Source organism: Pygoscelis adeliae, unplaced genomic scaffold (genome assembly GCF_000699105.1).
Source record: "Pygoscelis adeliae isolate BGI_AS28 unplaced genomic scaffold, ASM69910v1 Scaffold34, whole genome shotgun sequence".
Lineage (NCBI taxonomy): Eukaryota > Metazoa > Chordata > Aves > Sphenisciformes > Spheniscidae > Pygoscelis > Pygoscelis adeliae.
In genome coordinates this window covers 5316152-5332097 of record NW_008824658.1, presented here as the reverse complement: position 1 = coordinate 5332097, position 15946 = coordinate 5316152, and the positions used below count along the sequence as shown (strand labels likewise).

General features: G+C 52.2%; 1 protein-coding gene across 2 annotated transcripts in view; it reads left to right on the top strand.

Annotated features, from left to right (window-relative positions):
- Positions 1-15946, top strand: part of JADE2 (jade family PHD finger 2) — an 81757-nt gene that overhangs the window by 5048 nt on the left and 60763 nt on the right. For both annotated transcript variants that reach the window (XM_009322713.1, XM_009322714.1), the window contains exons 3-4: positions 809-866; positions 3878-3963. In XM_009322713.1, the coding sequence (XP_009320988.1) occupies positions 809-866; positions 3878-3963 (144 nt within the window). The remainder of the gene's footprint in view (positions 1-808; positions 867-3877; positions 3964-15946) is intronic.

The following is a 15946-nucleotide window of genomic DNA, read 5'->3' as shown; positions in this document are numbered from 1 at the left end:
GGTTCCCGCCTGCCGTGGTTTTGCCTCCGAGAGGACGGGGAAGTCACAGCAGCTGTGCAGAAGCCGCTTGCTCACCCCCCGCCCCGGGAGCTGCGGCGCGGGTGGTGCCGGCGGCGCTGGCGGGGGGCTGCACGGCTGTGGCGGAGCAGGCAGAGCAGCTCTGGGTGATGGGAAGCGTGCTTCAGGCTTGGCTAGCGTGCGCTGGCTGTGTGACAGGTACACCCGAAGTCTTAAAAGAAGTAGATGCCGCCTGAGTGGGAAGATGAGTCAGAGGGTAAAACCCCGGTCTCATTGTACACAGGGGTCCTCTTCAGCTCCGTGATGCTCGGACTTCCCCCTGCAGACATACTGAGAGCGCGCAGAGTTTCCATTCTTCTGGCTGTGTACTTCTCAAATTTGCAGCCCAGACGGGTAGTTCACGGGTGTCTTTTGTCCCGTCCAGCAGCACCGTGGTCCGTGGTGGGGCATCCTCCGGTAGCGATGCTCTTGCGGCGGGAGGGACGTTTGGTTGTGAATCCTGCACAGGCAAATTGCTATGCAAAGCCGAGCGATCCGAGTGTACTCACTATATCTCCTAGGAGCAGGGAAAGCTGGTAGAGAGACACTGGCACCCTTAAAGTTTAAAAAAAAAACCACTATGAGGATTGTTTTCTTCCTTTTTTAAGCCCCTGGGTAGTTGTCTGTCCTGGGGGTAAGTACTGGCTGGTGCTGGGATAACCAGTGTGCAGATGTTCAGAGATAACAGTGATTTGGTGCTGAGGTGAGTTTCCTGGGCATTAAGTGTAACGTTCAATTTCTTTTGTTACAGATGGAAGAAAAACGACGCAAGTACTCCATCAGCAGTGATAACTCAGACACCACTGACAGTAAGACCTTTAATTCAAGGCTTTGAACAAGATAACTAAGCAATTCACCTCCAGCAGGGAAAACGCTTGAATAATTACTTTGCAAAGAGTGGAGGAAACTGCATTTACTGGGAAGTCTCTGCACAATGAATTGTGCGTAGGGCTGGGTTTGTCAGAAATGCAGCAACAAGCTGATACCAATTTAAACGCCCCGGTTGCGGCTCCTCTTAACTGTTGAGACTGTCTCCCTTGTGTGAGGAGTCTGGGCGAGGGAGAGCTGCTGATCACAAATCCGCTAGCGAGGCAAACGCCCTTTGTAGGCAAGTTGTCCTTTCCTGTGAGCTGCAGCCCGAGACTGGTTAGCTCTTGACGGAGTTGTACTGGGAGAAAGGGAGGTTTTTACTGGAGTCAGGGTAAAACTGGAGCCTTCTTGTTCCCTTCTTGCAAGCTGAAGAGTGATGTGGGAAAAAGGATGAGGCTCGAGCCAGCAAAGCTTGCAAGCTCACGCTTGCTTTTCAACATCTACCTCACTTCATCCTCATTCAGGAAAGCACAGAAGCATGTGCTCAACAATAAACATGTGCAAATGTGCTGAATTTTGGCTATAAATAGAGCGCTTTCCTCTCTCACTTATTCCAGGGTTTCACCCACTGCAGACATACCGCAGTGCCTTAGTGTTAGTACCCCCGAGGCACTAGTCTAATCCCTTGTCTGGGCTCCGGAGTTTCCTCACTAGTTGCTCTTGGTTTCTTACGAATGTCACAGTAATTTCATCTGGGCCGTGCTGGGAATTTGCTCTCCACACTTTACAGGATCTGGCTGCTGGATATCCGAGAACGAAAGGGGCTTCGCTAAAGACACTAAACTTCTGGGCCTTTTCCTAACAGGATGATGGGGAGATTACAGGGGGTTATGGAAAGGCTGATCTTGCTGGGTTTGGCTGCCGTTCCCACAGCTTTAGCCAAAAAAATTGTCAGCGTGACCAGAGTTTGCACCACTACAGCTGACGGGAACCTGCTGTTTGGGCTGCTGGAGGGGACCCCTGTCTTGCTGGAGCCCTGGGGGGGGTCTGGGGGCTGAACCGTGCCTACGGAAAGTGTTTCAGGCTCTGTCAACACCGCTCGCTTCTCGTAAAATAAAACATCTTGATCTCAGAAAGGGGTTTGTTTTGGAAGCTGTGCTCCAAACTTCCCGTCTCCTAATCCCCAGATGCTCAAAGGCGTACCAAGCCGAGCCGCGCTAGCTGGCTTCTGCCTTTCGGGGGTAAGGCATCTTTAATCACGGTATTAAACAACATGGCCTTATCTCTATTGGGCTTGGATATTTATGCTGCAGGTGATATCTAAGCTGTTGACAAATGCTCTCCTGCAGGATAATTGTAAACAAAGTGATGACCTTTTTTATGCCTCTGCCAGGAAGGGATGGTAGTGGCATGTTATCTACGTCTACATAGTTGTAGCACCACATTGTAACTTGAGAAGAGGGGGCAAGGTGGAAATTAGTGACTCGATCTCTCGGTATAAACTGTGGACCCGCTGCTGCAGTGCTTTGAGCAGCTCGCCGAGTAAAGCGGCGTTTCCCGGCGGCTGCAGTGTAGGGACTTCTGCCGTGGGCTTTGCCTACGCAGTCCTGTTACGTGCTGAAATGATAAAAAAAAAATGCATTTATGTGGAGCCCGCTTTAATGACATCTGGCCTGACACTGCAGTCAGAAAAACAGCTGTCCTTTGGGAACGACTGATGCCATCAGGTCTGCTCTTCATTTTATGAAGTATAAGAAAGTGGGTTTATCGAGTAAAGAGTGCAAGGTGAACTAGCGCCTCTTCCCCTGCGAGCAAAAATAGGCATGTGAGAGTTATCTGGGCTCATGAGGGACTCAATTGCCTGAGCCGACGGAGGCCGGGACATTTCCCACCGTGGTGCTACCGCACCCGGGACAACCCTGGTCCCTTGTGCCAGCTCAGCTCCTGGCCAGAACCCCTCCTGAAGTCCTTGCGTGCATGGCTCCATCGTGTTTGGCAGTCGCTTACGTGCACGGTGTTGTTTCCTCCTATTCAGCCATCCAAGGATAAAATCGGTGTTAAATAGGCCTATTGACAGTTAATTTGTTGCACCCCTACAAAAACATTTTTATATAGTGGAATCTGGGGGGGTCCTGCTATACAGAAGACCCAACTGTCATCATGATAAAAAGATTCCAATAATTAATTTATTATTTATTATTACCAAATACATACAGCTTTTTTTTTTTTTTAAGTGATAGTAACACATATGGGTTGGAAATAAAGATTAATATCATAATGGTCCCCGCACGTTTCGGGCTTTAGCTGCCCTTGCCTTGTGGAGGTGGTAGCGGTGGTGATGATAATGCTCCAGTCAGGATGATGAGAGGCCATTCATAATACTCCCAGAGTAGAGTAATCCCAAATCCCAGAGCGAGTGCTCTCTTACTACTGGAAAGTGTAAAGTGCCTTTGCTCGGTGTGTCCTGTTGCATAGTTCCCACTAGATGCTGAACTGCACACAGGCGTGGAAATTATTAGTCCTGGCATGGGCAGAGGAGTTTCGCCCAATTTGGTCAATATTTTTGACCATGGGGTCTGAAGTCCTTGAGCAGTTCGGATGCTTGTCTTTAAGCATCCTTGTTAGAAAATTTTTAGTCTTATCTCCTTAATTCCTGATCCCAGTAGATTCCTGATTCCAGGAATAAGCCCTGGCTCATTCCCCCTTAGAAGCCGTTCTTACTCATGACTTTGGGTTTCTCATTTCTGATGTCTGCATTTGAAAACAGTGTTTTTAAATTTCAGAGGCCTCTGTTTCATCATCTATAGCAGCAGGAAAGTGATGTTAATCTGTTTTGGTGAAGTACGCTGGGATGTGCACAAAAATAATGCCATGTCGAGGTATTATTGCCTCTTAGCGTTGACCCAAAGTGTTGGTTGAGGCTGTAGTAGTGGCAGTGGGGCTGGTGACAAAGATACGGAAAAAACTTCGTCTCTTTTCCGGGTAACCTGTCTCTGTTGCCTCGTTGCAGGTCACACCACGTCCGCCTCCAGATGCTCCAAAATTCCGAATACCAAATCCACCTGGTCACGGCAGAAGGAGAAGAAGCCCTCTGAGGTACGTGGGCTTTTAGGCTTTTGCCGAAAGAGAGTTTTCTCCCGGGGCCGTGCTTGCCCAGATGTGGTGGCAACCGGCGTGCCCGTGGCTGGCTGTGGACGGCGGGTGCCAGGACAGGGCATCCTCCGAGAAGCCAGAGCCCGCGCTGCAGAGCCACAGCTCCCGCCAGTGGGTGCCAGCCTCGGCCTCGTGCTCGGCTCTGCTGGGAGGGAGCAGAGAGAGGTACCTGGTGGGCATCTCTGATGAAGGGTGGGGGGTCCTCGTGCCCAATCCGTTGGGGTCCTTGTGCCCACTCCATCCGTGTTGATGCAAGTGGGGAGAGGTTGAGTTTGGTGGGATTGGGAGGTCCTACAGTACCGGGGTGGCTACATGCTGAAGTTTCCCAGTTTGGGTGCCCGCCTGGATGCCCTTTCGTTAGTGGCACAGGTCACAGCACTGATGCCAGAGAGGATGGCTCGGTGGCATGGAGGCTCCTCCCCGTGAATAAGTGGGAGGTACAGAGAGCCGTGAAAGGAGAGACGGCACAGCTGAGTTGCAGATTACGTTGTGTTGGTTCCTCCTGTCACGGGGCTCAAGGGCATTAAGCCGAGGCCACTGGTGTCTGACCTTGCTGCAGGGTTTTCCCTCACTCCTGGCTGGTACAGGCAGCGCTGCCCACCCTGGGGGGCATTGCCCAGGTTGCCCCTGCCAGCTCTGCGGTGCAGGGTCTGGGACCGGGTTGGGAGGAGCTGTGTTTCCCGTGGACTGTGCTGGAAGGGACGATGCTGTGCCCTGTTTTCCCTCGTGTGCCTCGGATAACATTTCCACTAGACATGGAAACTATACTAGGCATGAGCTGCTGTTGTAGCAACTGGAGTGTTTAGCGGTGGTCATCTTTGTTTCAAGAGCAGCGTGAGCAAAGCCAGAGGGACATTGTTCTCACATTCCCTTTCCTCTGGACCGGGGTCCGGAGTCAAACAGAGCTAAGTTTAGAAGCAGGTGAAGCTGGCATGGCTAATGCCTGCTCACAGGCTGTAAACTTCCCAAGCCCCCGCGTTACGCCACTCCTGAGGCTGTGGCCTGGTAAGCACAAACCTCTCTAACATCTTCCCTTTGCATCAAGCTGAGTAGAGATTTTGAGGTTTTCCTGTGGTCACTGCCTGAATTACAGCTGCACTTAGTTCTTACCACTCTGACAGATTTACATTGATATATCTAACGTGTTGGTGGTGGACAGAGACTTAAAAAGTCTGAGTTGTTTGTGCCTTGGCTAAAGAGAGGGGCTGAAAAGCTGTTATTACCAGCTGAGGTAATTAGAAACACTCCAGAGAGCAAAGAACCAGGGGTGCAGATGTCACTGGCTGTTGACAAGGCTGTCGGAAAGTTGTGCATTGGGGCTGGCATTGTAATTTTTTGGTTATAGACGTGTCTCGAAATGAGTGAGGGGGTGTATTCTGTGAGCTGAATCCCCGGCTGAAAAAGTGAAGCATTTGGGGCATCTCCTCCTCCTGGGACACTGTTACCCCTCTCTGAAATAACTGCCCATCCCCGTGCCTGATGTGTCCGTAAAGGCATCAGATTAGCCATGTAGGTGCCTTCAGGAGTCCCGCGGAGATGCCCGGCGTTAGACCTGGTTAGATGCGCGAGGCTGTGACTCGTGTCACCGACAGTGCCACCCGTGCCACCCTGCTGCTGCCCAGTAAAATCCTCCTCCGAAAGAGCCTGCATCGGGAGATGTCTTTCTGCATCACTGGTACAGACATGCTTTTTGGCTTTAATATGAATTAGCTTTATCAGCCAGCTAGGAGCGTACTTGGCTGCTAATGAGGTTGCTGGATATAAGTCCCAGACTCCAAGTGAAAATGCTTCTGCATTTTATGAAGGATGGTCAGACCTGGATCCAAGTTTTGCTGCTCTGCAACAGCTGGAGTGAAAACTAGATCTTAGTCCACAGCACCCGGGGAGACGTCAGATGTGGGGCCTGTGGAGGCCAGGCTCATCCCTCTGCTTCATGCTCCCTTTTGCCCAGAGGACGGTTCTCAGTGAAATGTAGCTCTGGAACAAATAAAGTGGAGCAAAAGCTTAACAGTGCCCAGCTTAGCAACGGTTGGGACAGAAAGTGAACCCTGGTGGCATATCTGAACTGAAACTCCGGGGGAATTTGGGGAGGCGATGTGTAATTACTCAAGTTGGAGTTTGGCCAGGATGCTCAAGCTGACAAACCATCTTTTACAAAAGCGTGGTGGGAACCTGAGCAGATGGGAGCGGTCCAGATCTCAGCTTTATCCCCTTATCCTGCATCTCCCCCGCGGCTGCTGGCGTCCGGGTCTGCTTGAATTCAGCTCCAGGTGAAACCCAGGGGTCAGGAGAGCGTGTCCATGGGTTGGCCATAGGATTGCCCCGTGCGGCAGGTCCAAGACCTGTAGCGGCGCATGGTAATGGTTTGGAGGTCACTCCAGTGAGTGCTGGTTTATAGGTTTCCTCTACGACAGCATCTTCCAAACTTTTCCACGAGTGACCCAACTTCTGCTCTTACTGTGAGCACCCGTGAACCCGTCTGGTCCGTGTGTGGGATCTGCTGCCCGTCATCTGTGAAACCCTGCAGGGTTTGGCACGTCCTGTGGGATTTCTCGCAGGAGCCCCGGAGGATTCCAGGCGCAGACTGGGATGGGCATCGTGTCCCGCTGGAGCAAGTACTGAGAAGTGTAAAACATAAACCACACCACTGTCAGGCTACTTCACATGAAATAGTGAAGTACCTTTTTCTTCGGTATCCCACTGAGGATGGAAACCACAGGAGGGTAACGGGGAGAGCACGATGAATGTATTATCAGATGTTCAACCCCCCCCAGCACTCTGCCCCAGACATTTTGAGGCTGGACAAGCCTTTTCAAACAGTAACTCAAACTCCAGGTTTACACATGGCTTGTAGCTTTATCAAGAGCTGAGCTGCTGTCCAGGTGCAGGGGGTCCGGGCACCTCCCCAGGGGCGGCGATGCTGGGGGAGCGGGGGGTTCGTGTCCGTCGGGAACCGCTGAGCTCTCCTGCCCCTCTCAAAAGTCGTGTCCCTGTTTCTCTGGGAGCTGCCGTCTGCATTCCCCCTGACAACCCAAGCGGGAGATAAAAATATCAAAAGCATTAGTGTTACATAGTTATTACCCAGGTCAGGGGGTGATGTTTATTATGAAAGACTCTGTGAGAAGGGATTAACTGTACACATTAAAAACCACCCGATACAAGGCATCTGGAAAAACAAGCTTCTTAACATGGAAAAGTACTGACCTGTTTGTAAACATCCGCGACGGGGGCCATTGCCAGGGAGGGTGATTATATTTATCTGTGCCTGTCACAGGGCTCTGCCCGGGCGCTTTCCGGACGTGTCCCGGGCACCAGGCCTCCGGTTCGGCTGCCTCCCTTGCAGAGGTGACAGTCGTCCTCCCCTGCCTCACGCGTGGGCAACAGAGACCTCGGGGCAGAGCCCCGGTGCGATGCCGATGGTGCCCCGGGCGTAGGCATGGCTTTCCTGCCCCACCTTTGCCTGTAGGCAGAGGCTGGATGTGGGCAGCTGCCAGCAGCTTCTTGCATCTGCAGTGATAGCAGCCCACCGATCTGGTCATTTCAATTAATCTCATCAGAGCTCGTTTGTCTCTGAACCTGGCCTCAAACGGAGCGTGGTGGCCGGTACCCGTCCCCGGGCGCCGCCGGCCGAGGAGCCCTGTGAGGAGATGCTGGTCAGGCTCCCTGCCCCAGGAGCTGAAGGGAGGGGGGATGCTCGCCCAGGTCCTCCCTGTCTTGGATGCTGAATGTGCATCCAAGATTAACGTGGGAATAAGATGTGCCTGAAGTATGGATTTCTGCTGCTTTTAGTGGTGCATTAGTGCAATCCTGCCCCCGGCTATAGGGCTGCTGGGGATATGAGCTCAAGCCTCACTGGTTAGACTGCAGTCATCAAGCCCTCTCTCCCGTTTCTGGCAGGGAACAGTTGTCAGTGTCTAAGGAGAAAATACAAGAACAAGGCAAGTGTGTAATGATAGTCGCCGGTTCTATCTGCCAGCTCCCAGCCATCAGCGGCCTGGGGACTCCCTCGGATGCTGCCTCTGAGTCACTGCCTTAGCTGCTGCGTTAGTCATTAGCTCCTGAACTATTTGGGATCCAAAACACTACCCTGCAATGAGTTGCACTGCTAGAATATATTGTGGGGGGGGAAAAAAACCCCTCCTTTTTTGTGCAAACCACCTGCCTGACACCCCTCCAGCCATCCCTCTTCTAAGCTGAAGAGCCCTGCGCAGTCTCAGCTCTCCGCTGCGGGCGCTGCTCATCTCACTGGACATCCTCCTTGCCCTTCTTCGGTCTGGACTTTCTGGAGGCGAGGGGACCGCAGCTGCAGGCAGGGTTCAAGATGAAGGGGAAACCACAAATTTATACAATTTACGTTATTTTCTGCTTGCCTTGTTTAGATATTACTTCCGTGTTTTGAAAGATGTCTTTTTAGAACTCATTACAAGGATTTAACCCTTTTAACAAACATCATCCTCGTGGCTTCCCTTCTAAAAAGCGATTCTTAGTGCATTAGATCTTGTTTTTTTCCCTGCGATAGATACATAATGGCCCAGTGCAATGTGAATTTAGTTCCTGGGCTCTCCATGCTTGAAGAAGGGCTTTTATGAGTATGGCCAAGCAAGACTGGACATGCTTTTACTGGGCTGGATGAGGAGAAAATCCGTCTCTGTTGAAAGGTTTGACTGCAGTGGCTTTGTCACTTTTCCCAAGCCAGCGTGGGGATAACAGATTAATACCATTGTCTTCTGAATACTGAGAAGAGCCAGACAAAAATGCTTCTTGTTCCTATTTTAAATTCTGTTGTTCATTGAATCTTTAACATTCAGCATTTCGAGAGGAAACAAGTCTAGATGAAGAGATAGCAGGCTGGTTCCCAAATGAACATGAGAGTAAGTATTTTTTCCCCCACAGGCAGATAATATTGCTGCTTACAAACACACACCAGGCATTGCTGCATTTCAGAGCTTTGCTACCGAATATCGCCGCTCATCTCGTTGTGGAAAGGGCTGGAAAAATGTGATCTAACAGCAGGGCGGGGGGGTGGGGGGGGAGCGGGGCTGGGCAGCCGAGGGCTGCACCCGCGGAGGTGCTGGCCCAAGCTGATACGAAGACAGTTTGTACAACCAAAAACTATTCCCAGGGCTCCCATTGTTCCCGTTGTTTTCTTTCTCTCGAAATCCTTGTGACTCATGAGCTACAACAAACAATTTTATGCCTGAGAGGGTGAAGGGCTAATAGCGCTGGCTGGAAACGAGAAGGGAGCCCTGCAAACGAGGCAGCCGGAGACTCCCCTGGTCCCAGTGTGGATGGAGGAAGGGGGTTACGGCCGGGGGCTGTACACGGGACACAGCTGCCAGGACGGCAGTCGGGGGAAAAAAAGAGTGTTGAACCAAAACCTAAAGAAAACCTGTTATGTCGGCGTCAAAAAGCACTCCCGCGTCCCTCATGCGGTGACCTGCTGCTGCTCGTCCTTCAGAGCGACGCTCAGAGCGCCACGCTGCCTGCGCTCGCTACGGAGAGGTCATCCGTGCGAGATCCCGCATCGCTGCGGCGGATGCAGAGGCGTCGGGGGAGGATTGCAGGTTTGCTGGGTTATAGGAGGGAGCAGATTAAAATGTGAGACTTCGGATGCAGGCTGTGGCCAGTGCCTTCCCACCTCTCCTGTCCACCCTCTCCCTAGCGACACGCTGCGCTTTCCAGCATGCGCTTGATTTTGAACGATGGGTTTAATTTCTGTTACATTTCGTACCAGTGCTCTGCAGTGTGGAGTGCCTTGGAAGGGGTTTTTTTTTTTTGCTGAAACTTTTCAGGGATAGGGATGTTTTTGCATAGAAACAAAATTGCATCCCATTCCGGGACTGGGAGCAAGGTCCTCCCTCTGCCCCAAGAGCAAGGTCTAAAAGCCCCAAGGTCAGCTGGGTGCAGATGCAGGGGAAAATGCGTAACACAATTCCTGCTGGCTCAGAAAGCCTCGTGCGCGGGGACCTGGCCTGCTGGAGCGCGTCTGTGTTTGGCTGAGCCGCCTGGTCCCTTCGGAGCCGGTTTTCACCCGGGCTGGTTTGCAGCAGGCGTCTGGAGCCGGCAGCCCCGGTTGTGTACCTGTGTGGGGTGATGCCGAGGCCGTGCCGCCTTGCCGGGTGTGATCATCCGCGCCGGATCCTGCACGGCAGTCCCTGGGCTGGCTGCTGTTTTAAAAGCTAATTAAAACCAGCGCTAGACGAGTGTTCCTTTTCGTTTCGATTTAAAGCCCAAAACAGATAGAGCTTTTTGGCTCTCGCCCAGGAGCTGGTTTCATACGAGCGGAAAGTCGTTACTGTGGGATCTGAAGTCGGTGTTTTCAGGTCGGTATTTGGGGCTAAGGGGATAATTGGCAGGCTCAGACCTACGGTGCAGTTCCTTGAAAAGCCGAGTCCTTGACAGAGCACGTAAAGTGGGAGCTGAATGGTGGTGAGATTGCCGGGCCACTTTATTAGAGGGGTTTGTGAGTGAGTCAGAGAACCTGGAAATTGATACGAGGATTGCAGAGAAAGGTGGTGGAGAGGCTCGGGGAGGGGCTGGACGGCCGCAGAGGAGAGATGGAGGAGGAGGAGGAATGCTGCTGCAAAGCGGCACAGCCTGGGAGTCCTTTGCTAAGGGTTCCTGATGCATCGTGGCGTGCCCATCGCAGCGAGGCACCGCGTGCCATGGCATCTCCTCCCAGGGGTAGGTGTTGCTCTCTCCGGTCGTCCAAGCATTGGACAAATTGATGCTGGTCCATGCGAGAGCTCCTGGAGATGCCCAGCAGCTGTCTCAGGGGTGCGGGGAACCGCAGCATGGCTGCGTCTGGCGGGTGAAGCAGCAGATCCTCTGCAAGGTGGAACGGCCGATGCACAGGGCGCGTGTGGCTGAAGGAGGAACTGAGTCCAAGCCCTGCCTTGCAGGTCTCTGCCATAACCACAGGAGCATCCTTCCCGCGCCAGGCTGGAGCGGAGTGAAACGTTAGGAAGTGAAAATTGGAAGATGTGTTATATTTAATTAGCATGGGGTTTTGGTTTGGTTTTTTTTTTTTTTTTGAGAGATAAAATCGATACAGCTTTTGCTTCACAACAGCAAATTGCAGAAATAACAAAATACTGGTGTATCGTTGGGGAATGCGTTGGCTTTGGTGTCCCAGTGACTTTTCACGTTCCTGGACCGCCGGGACTGGCTGTCCTGGGGAGGCACTCGGTCCAACACTGCAAACTGGTGGGCTGAAAGGATGGGGAAATAGTAGAGATCAGTAACACAGGCTTGCCTGGCCAGTGAGATGTGAGTGCTAACGGCAACTTCAAGGCTTGCAGACCGTGGAAATGGAGCCAACCCAGAGCAGTTGGATCCGCAGGACCAGGCTGTGGCTGGCAGTGGTGGTGCTGGGACAGGAGGGGTGAGCTCGAGCCTGTGACTGCCCAGTAGTTTTTCAGTCCAGGGAGCAATAATTGCCTAGAAGTTGTTTCCTACACAAAAAGATCTGGACGGGACTGTGTGTGTGATCATACAGCTTCTCCACATGGCTGGTGGGACAGCTGGAGCAGCAGGACCTCTGTGGTGGTGGCCTGAGCTGCTTGGGGGAGGTCGGTGTCCTCCTTGAGGTGCTCTGGTAGAGCCTGGTCCATGACATGAGGTCGGTGTGATCACACTGGGAATTAACCTGCCACCTCGTGTATGAGCAACATGGATGTGAGCAGGGAAAGCCAGCTGGGAAGCCGAGACGTGAGGCCGATGGGCTGCTTTGGGAATGGCAGTGGCAGAGGAGGTGAAGGAAGCTACTACATTGATTGCCGCTTTCATACAGTACTTGATGGTTTGCTGCTGCTGCCTCGTTGGGTACACTTGTGCTGAGGAGTGGTATCTTCAGGAGTATTTTTATCAATTCTTACTCTTTATTCATCTCTGTAATATCCACAGACACCTGTATTTTGCATGCTACAATCCGTTGCTCTGGGCAGCGTGGGAAGGCGGTGGTGGGTGCAGTGGGACCCGTGGTGGGGTGCAGTCATGGTCCTGCCGCAGGTGCCGGGGCTGGCAAGGGGGAGCGAGAGGTGCAGCTCCTGTCGGGGGATTCCCTCCCTGCTGCAGCTCCCAGGGGAATGTTGGACACCTCCTGTAGTTTTTCCTTTTCCTTGCCGTGCCCTGCTGTGAAACACTCCTCGTTGCTCACCCATGCGGCTGTGGGATCAGTGGGGACCGAGAGGGAGGTTTTCTCCGTGCGCCCTTCTCCTGCCTGGGCTCTGAGGCTGCACGAACATGCCGACCCCGACTCCTGTTCCCTCTCGCTTGGAAGTACAAAGGCAAAAATGTCTTGGGATTTTGCAATTTCATGTTCTTTTTCCCCGTCTTCAAAGCTGACACGTGGGCGAGGCTGGCCCCTGGGCATCGGTGCGATGCATCTCCGAGCATCGCTGAAACCTGCCTGAGGTTCCCGAGCGAGCAGAGGTAATAAAGTGCACGTCTTGGTTTGGCCTTCCCCATCGCCAGCAGATCAATAGGCAATAAACTGGATCTTGCTGCTGAGTTGGAAAGGGCGGACGGAGCCTGGCCAGGGCTGCGGGGGGAGCAGGGAGCCGGGCAGCCTGGCCTCGGAGACAATCTGTCAGCTCCTGCGGACAGGGAGAAACAGTAAACACTCCTATTGAGGGAAAATTGCTTGTTTTCTGGTACCCAACTTTCTCTTCACCACCAGGTCCTCGGTTCGTCAGTGCCCAATTTATGCTTTATTTGGTTTTCATAAATAATTCAGAGGAGTTTGAGTAGAATAATTGAGTCTTTTCCCAACCCTAATCCCAGACAATTCAAAACAAAAAGACATTTAGATTACAATTTGAGTGTATTAGCTGTTGGGAGATTTCCAGACAACTGATATGCTTTCCTTTACAATTTCTGTGCCGTTCTATCATTTCTAAAGTGTTCTGCTTTGATAGTTAATAATTTGAGCATTTCCAGTTCTTCATGAAAACACAGAGGCATCGCTGTGATAAAGTGCGGGCGTGTGTGCTGCCGTTGGATGGGTGAGCTTATCTGTTTTCCAAGAAGGACTAAATAAATGAAGTAGTGAGATTGCAAATCCAGCCTGTGATGTGCCTTATCATCTTCAGGGAAATAGATACAATCGTGCTTATTTGGCTTAAAATTAAAACTAAGCTTCTACGCTGATGTGAGCTGAAAAGCCAGAAGGGATGAATTTGGGGAAGACTTAATGCAGAAAAACACGAGCCTGGGATCCACACCGTGCAGAGGGGAGAAATTATACCAAGGGCTGATCCCGTCGCTGTGTTTTCCAACATGGAGGCTGTGAGGTAGATGCGGTGGTTTGCCGGAGGGTTTTGCATCTGCTGAGGATGTTGCGAAGCGCTGGTGAAGCTGGTCCTGCTGGTTCAGAGCAGTGGTGAGCCGCGTGGGATGCACGGCCAGCTGCCTGTGAGATGCTGCTGGGGCGCCTGGACCGCCGAAGCCACGACCCCAGCAAACAGCCGAGAGCACTAAAGAAATTATCTATAATAGCTATATGCAAAGTGAAATGTGTTTAGTTTCTGACATGAGGATCGGATGGAGCCGTTTTATTTCCTGCCCGTGGACGGCAGCCCTTGGGGGGGGACCAGGGCTCCCCGACCGCGCTGCCAGCTGCTCCCCAGGCTGGTTGCACGACGCGGGGCATGCCCCAACCGCTCTGCCAGCTGCTCCCCAGGCTGGTTGCACGCGGCGGGGCATGTCGGTGCAGGCTCCTCCATCTCCCTCTTCATCGGCAGGAGGAAGGTGGTGGGCCAGGCGTGGACATAAATCCGCCGTGGCTGCCCACCCCTGGTGTTGCCTCGAAGCGATGGGACCCGTCACCTCTCAGGCTGTCGCCTGGTGCTGCCTTTGCAAAAGAAAGTGGGGATCCTTGTTTGGGGTGAGGCTCTGGAAAGGGTGCTGCTGCAGTGGGTGCCAGTGCCCCGGGGAGGGGGGAGACCTCTCAGGGCGGGTTAACAACACAGCTGGACTTTTCTGGGGGCCAGTTGCCCTGGAAAGGGCAGTCCCACATCCCCCAGCGCTGCTTTTGCTCTGGCTGCCAGGTCGTGTGCCCTGCAGTGGGAGCACGAGCATGCCTGCTGCCTGCTGCCCTGTGCTGCCTGCAGGGCCCTGCCTCCGCTGCCAGCACCACGCTGGGTAGGTTCATGGAGGAATTGTGTAGATTTGCGTGCCGTGAAAGGGTGATGCCATGCTCCTGCACCCTGCCGCATTGAAGGGGGTGTCCTCAGGAGGCAACCGAGTTGGCGGCGAGGGAGGTGGAGGGCACTTAGACGTCAGCAGGGTCCAGTCCGGGGAGTTTTGAAAACCTGTTGGGTGCCCAGCACCTTTGGAAACCATTCCTACCTGGCTTTGCCCACGAATCCCGAGAGCGAGTGTCTCCAAAATAGTGTTTTCTATAACAGTTTTGTAAATGGAGCGGCGTAGATGTGCTGCGACGCTCCTGCCCCGGTGCTGGTGGCCGGAGCAGGGAGGTGGCACCGGCCGCCGATGCTGCCCTCGACCACGCGTGGTCCACGCGGGAGGGAGCATCTTGTCCACCAAAGCAGAGCGGTCCGATGCGGGGAGGCTCCCTCGGGTTTGCGTTGTTCTCATCGGAGATGGGCATTGAAACTGGGTAACGGAGACAGCGTTTGCCCGAGTTGTGACCCTGGCAATGCAGGGGTGTCAAGAACGGGGCGTATTTGTACACTGTGTTTTAGAAAACGAGCTACAGTAGGGTTACTTGGCTTGTTTTGGTACGCAGACACATAGCACTGGAAGGACTATGACATCTCCCATATCCCTTCTCTTGTTTAATTAACTTCTATCTTAATTTTTTTTTTTTTTTAAATTTCCCACACTGGCAGCTTATTAAAAGGTTACTGTGGCGTCTGTAACCGTGCATTTGTAGCACTTAGAGACTTAAAGGAACCTGATCTATCTCAAACTGAGCCTAATTCTGTCTGTAATATGTAGGCTGTTAATTATGTTTATTGAAGGATGTGCTGAGACTGCGTCTGGCCAACTCAAATCAGGTTTATATAGACGTAGTCAAAAATGTCTCCAAGCAGATGCATCAGGAGGAAGGTACCAGTAAAATTCAAAGGGGTCCCAGCATAGACAAGGTTGTTTATGTATTGTATTTAACTCTAATTGGGTTAGCAGCTGAGACTCTTGAGGATTAAACAAACTGACCTAAATACTGGTCTCAGTGGTCTTAGTTAATGTCTAGTTTCCTGCATCTCAGCCGATTTGGTTTCCCAAATACTCTCCAAAGCGCGTTATCTTTGTATCAAAAGTGTAAAACCATGTTGTATCATTTATTGTGGTTCTGACAAAGCAGTGCTCATTTGGAGAGTAGGCGCTGCGAACAGATTAAACGGCGTCTGAAGAAAACACCTGATCTGTCCCGGCCCCGCAGAAGGTAATGCAGAAGTAGCAGGGATGGGGTGGATGGAGCGAGATTGTGTCCAGGCATGATTGCTGGCACCGTCGGTTATTATGTCAGCTAATAGCAGATGGTAGAGAGGAGAAATCATCCATTTTCATTTACAGTTTTATTTTTATGCTGCAAGAGGCAGGATTGCTCGAGTCATTGCTATCAAGCAACGCTCTGGAAGGAAAACCTTATTTACCATGAGGGATTTTTTTGGAATACTTTTTCCATCGTGGTATATTGGGGGAAAACGCTGCGGGGCCAGAAGTGAGATGGAGAACGAGCCCATTCACTGTCTGAGGGGCTGGAGGATTTTCACAGAGGAGGGGTCCAGTGTTGTTCTCCCAGGAGGTTTATTGGGTCAGGAAAAACCTCCATGTGTTTGGCTGTGGATGTGTAAGCAGGCACCTAGATCACCTTTTAGTCGGATATTTTCCAGCTCTAGCGTAACCCAGCCTGCCTTTATTTTGCCTTTTGCTCCTCAGTGTGCAGTCACCACTGGAG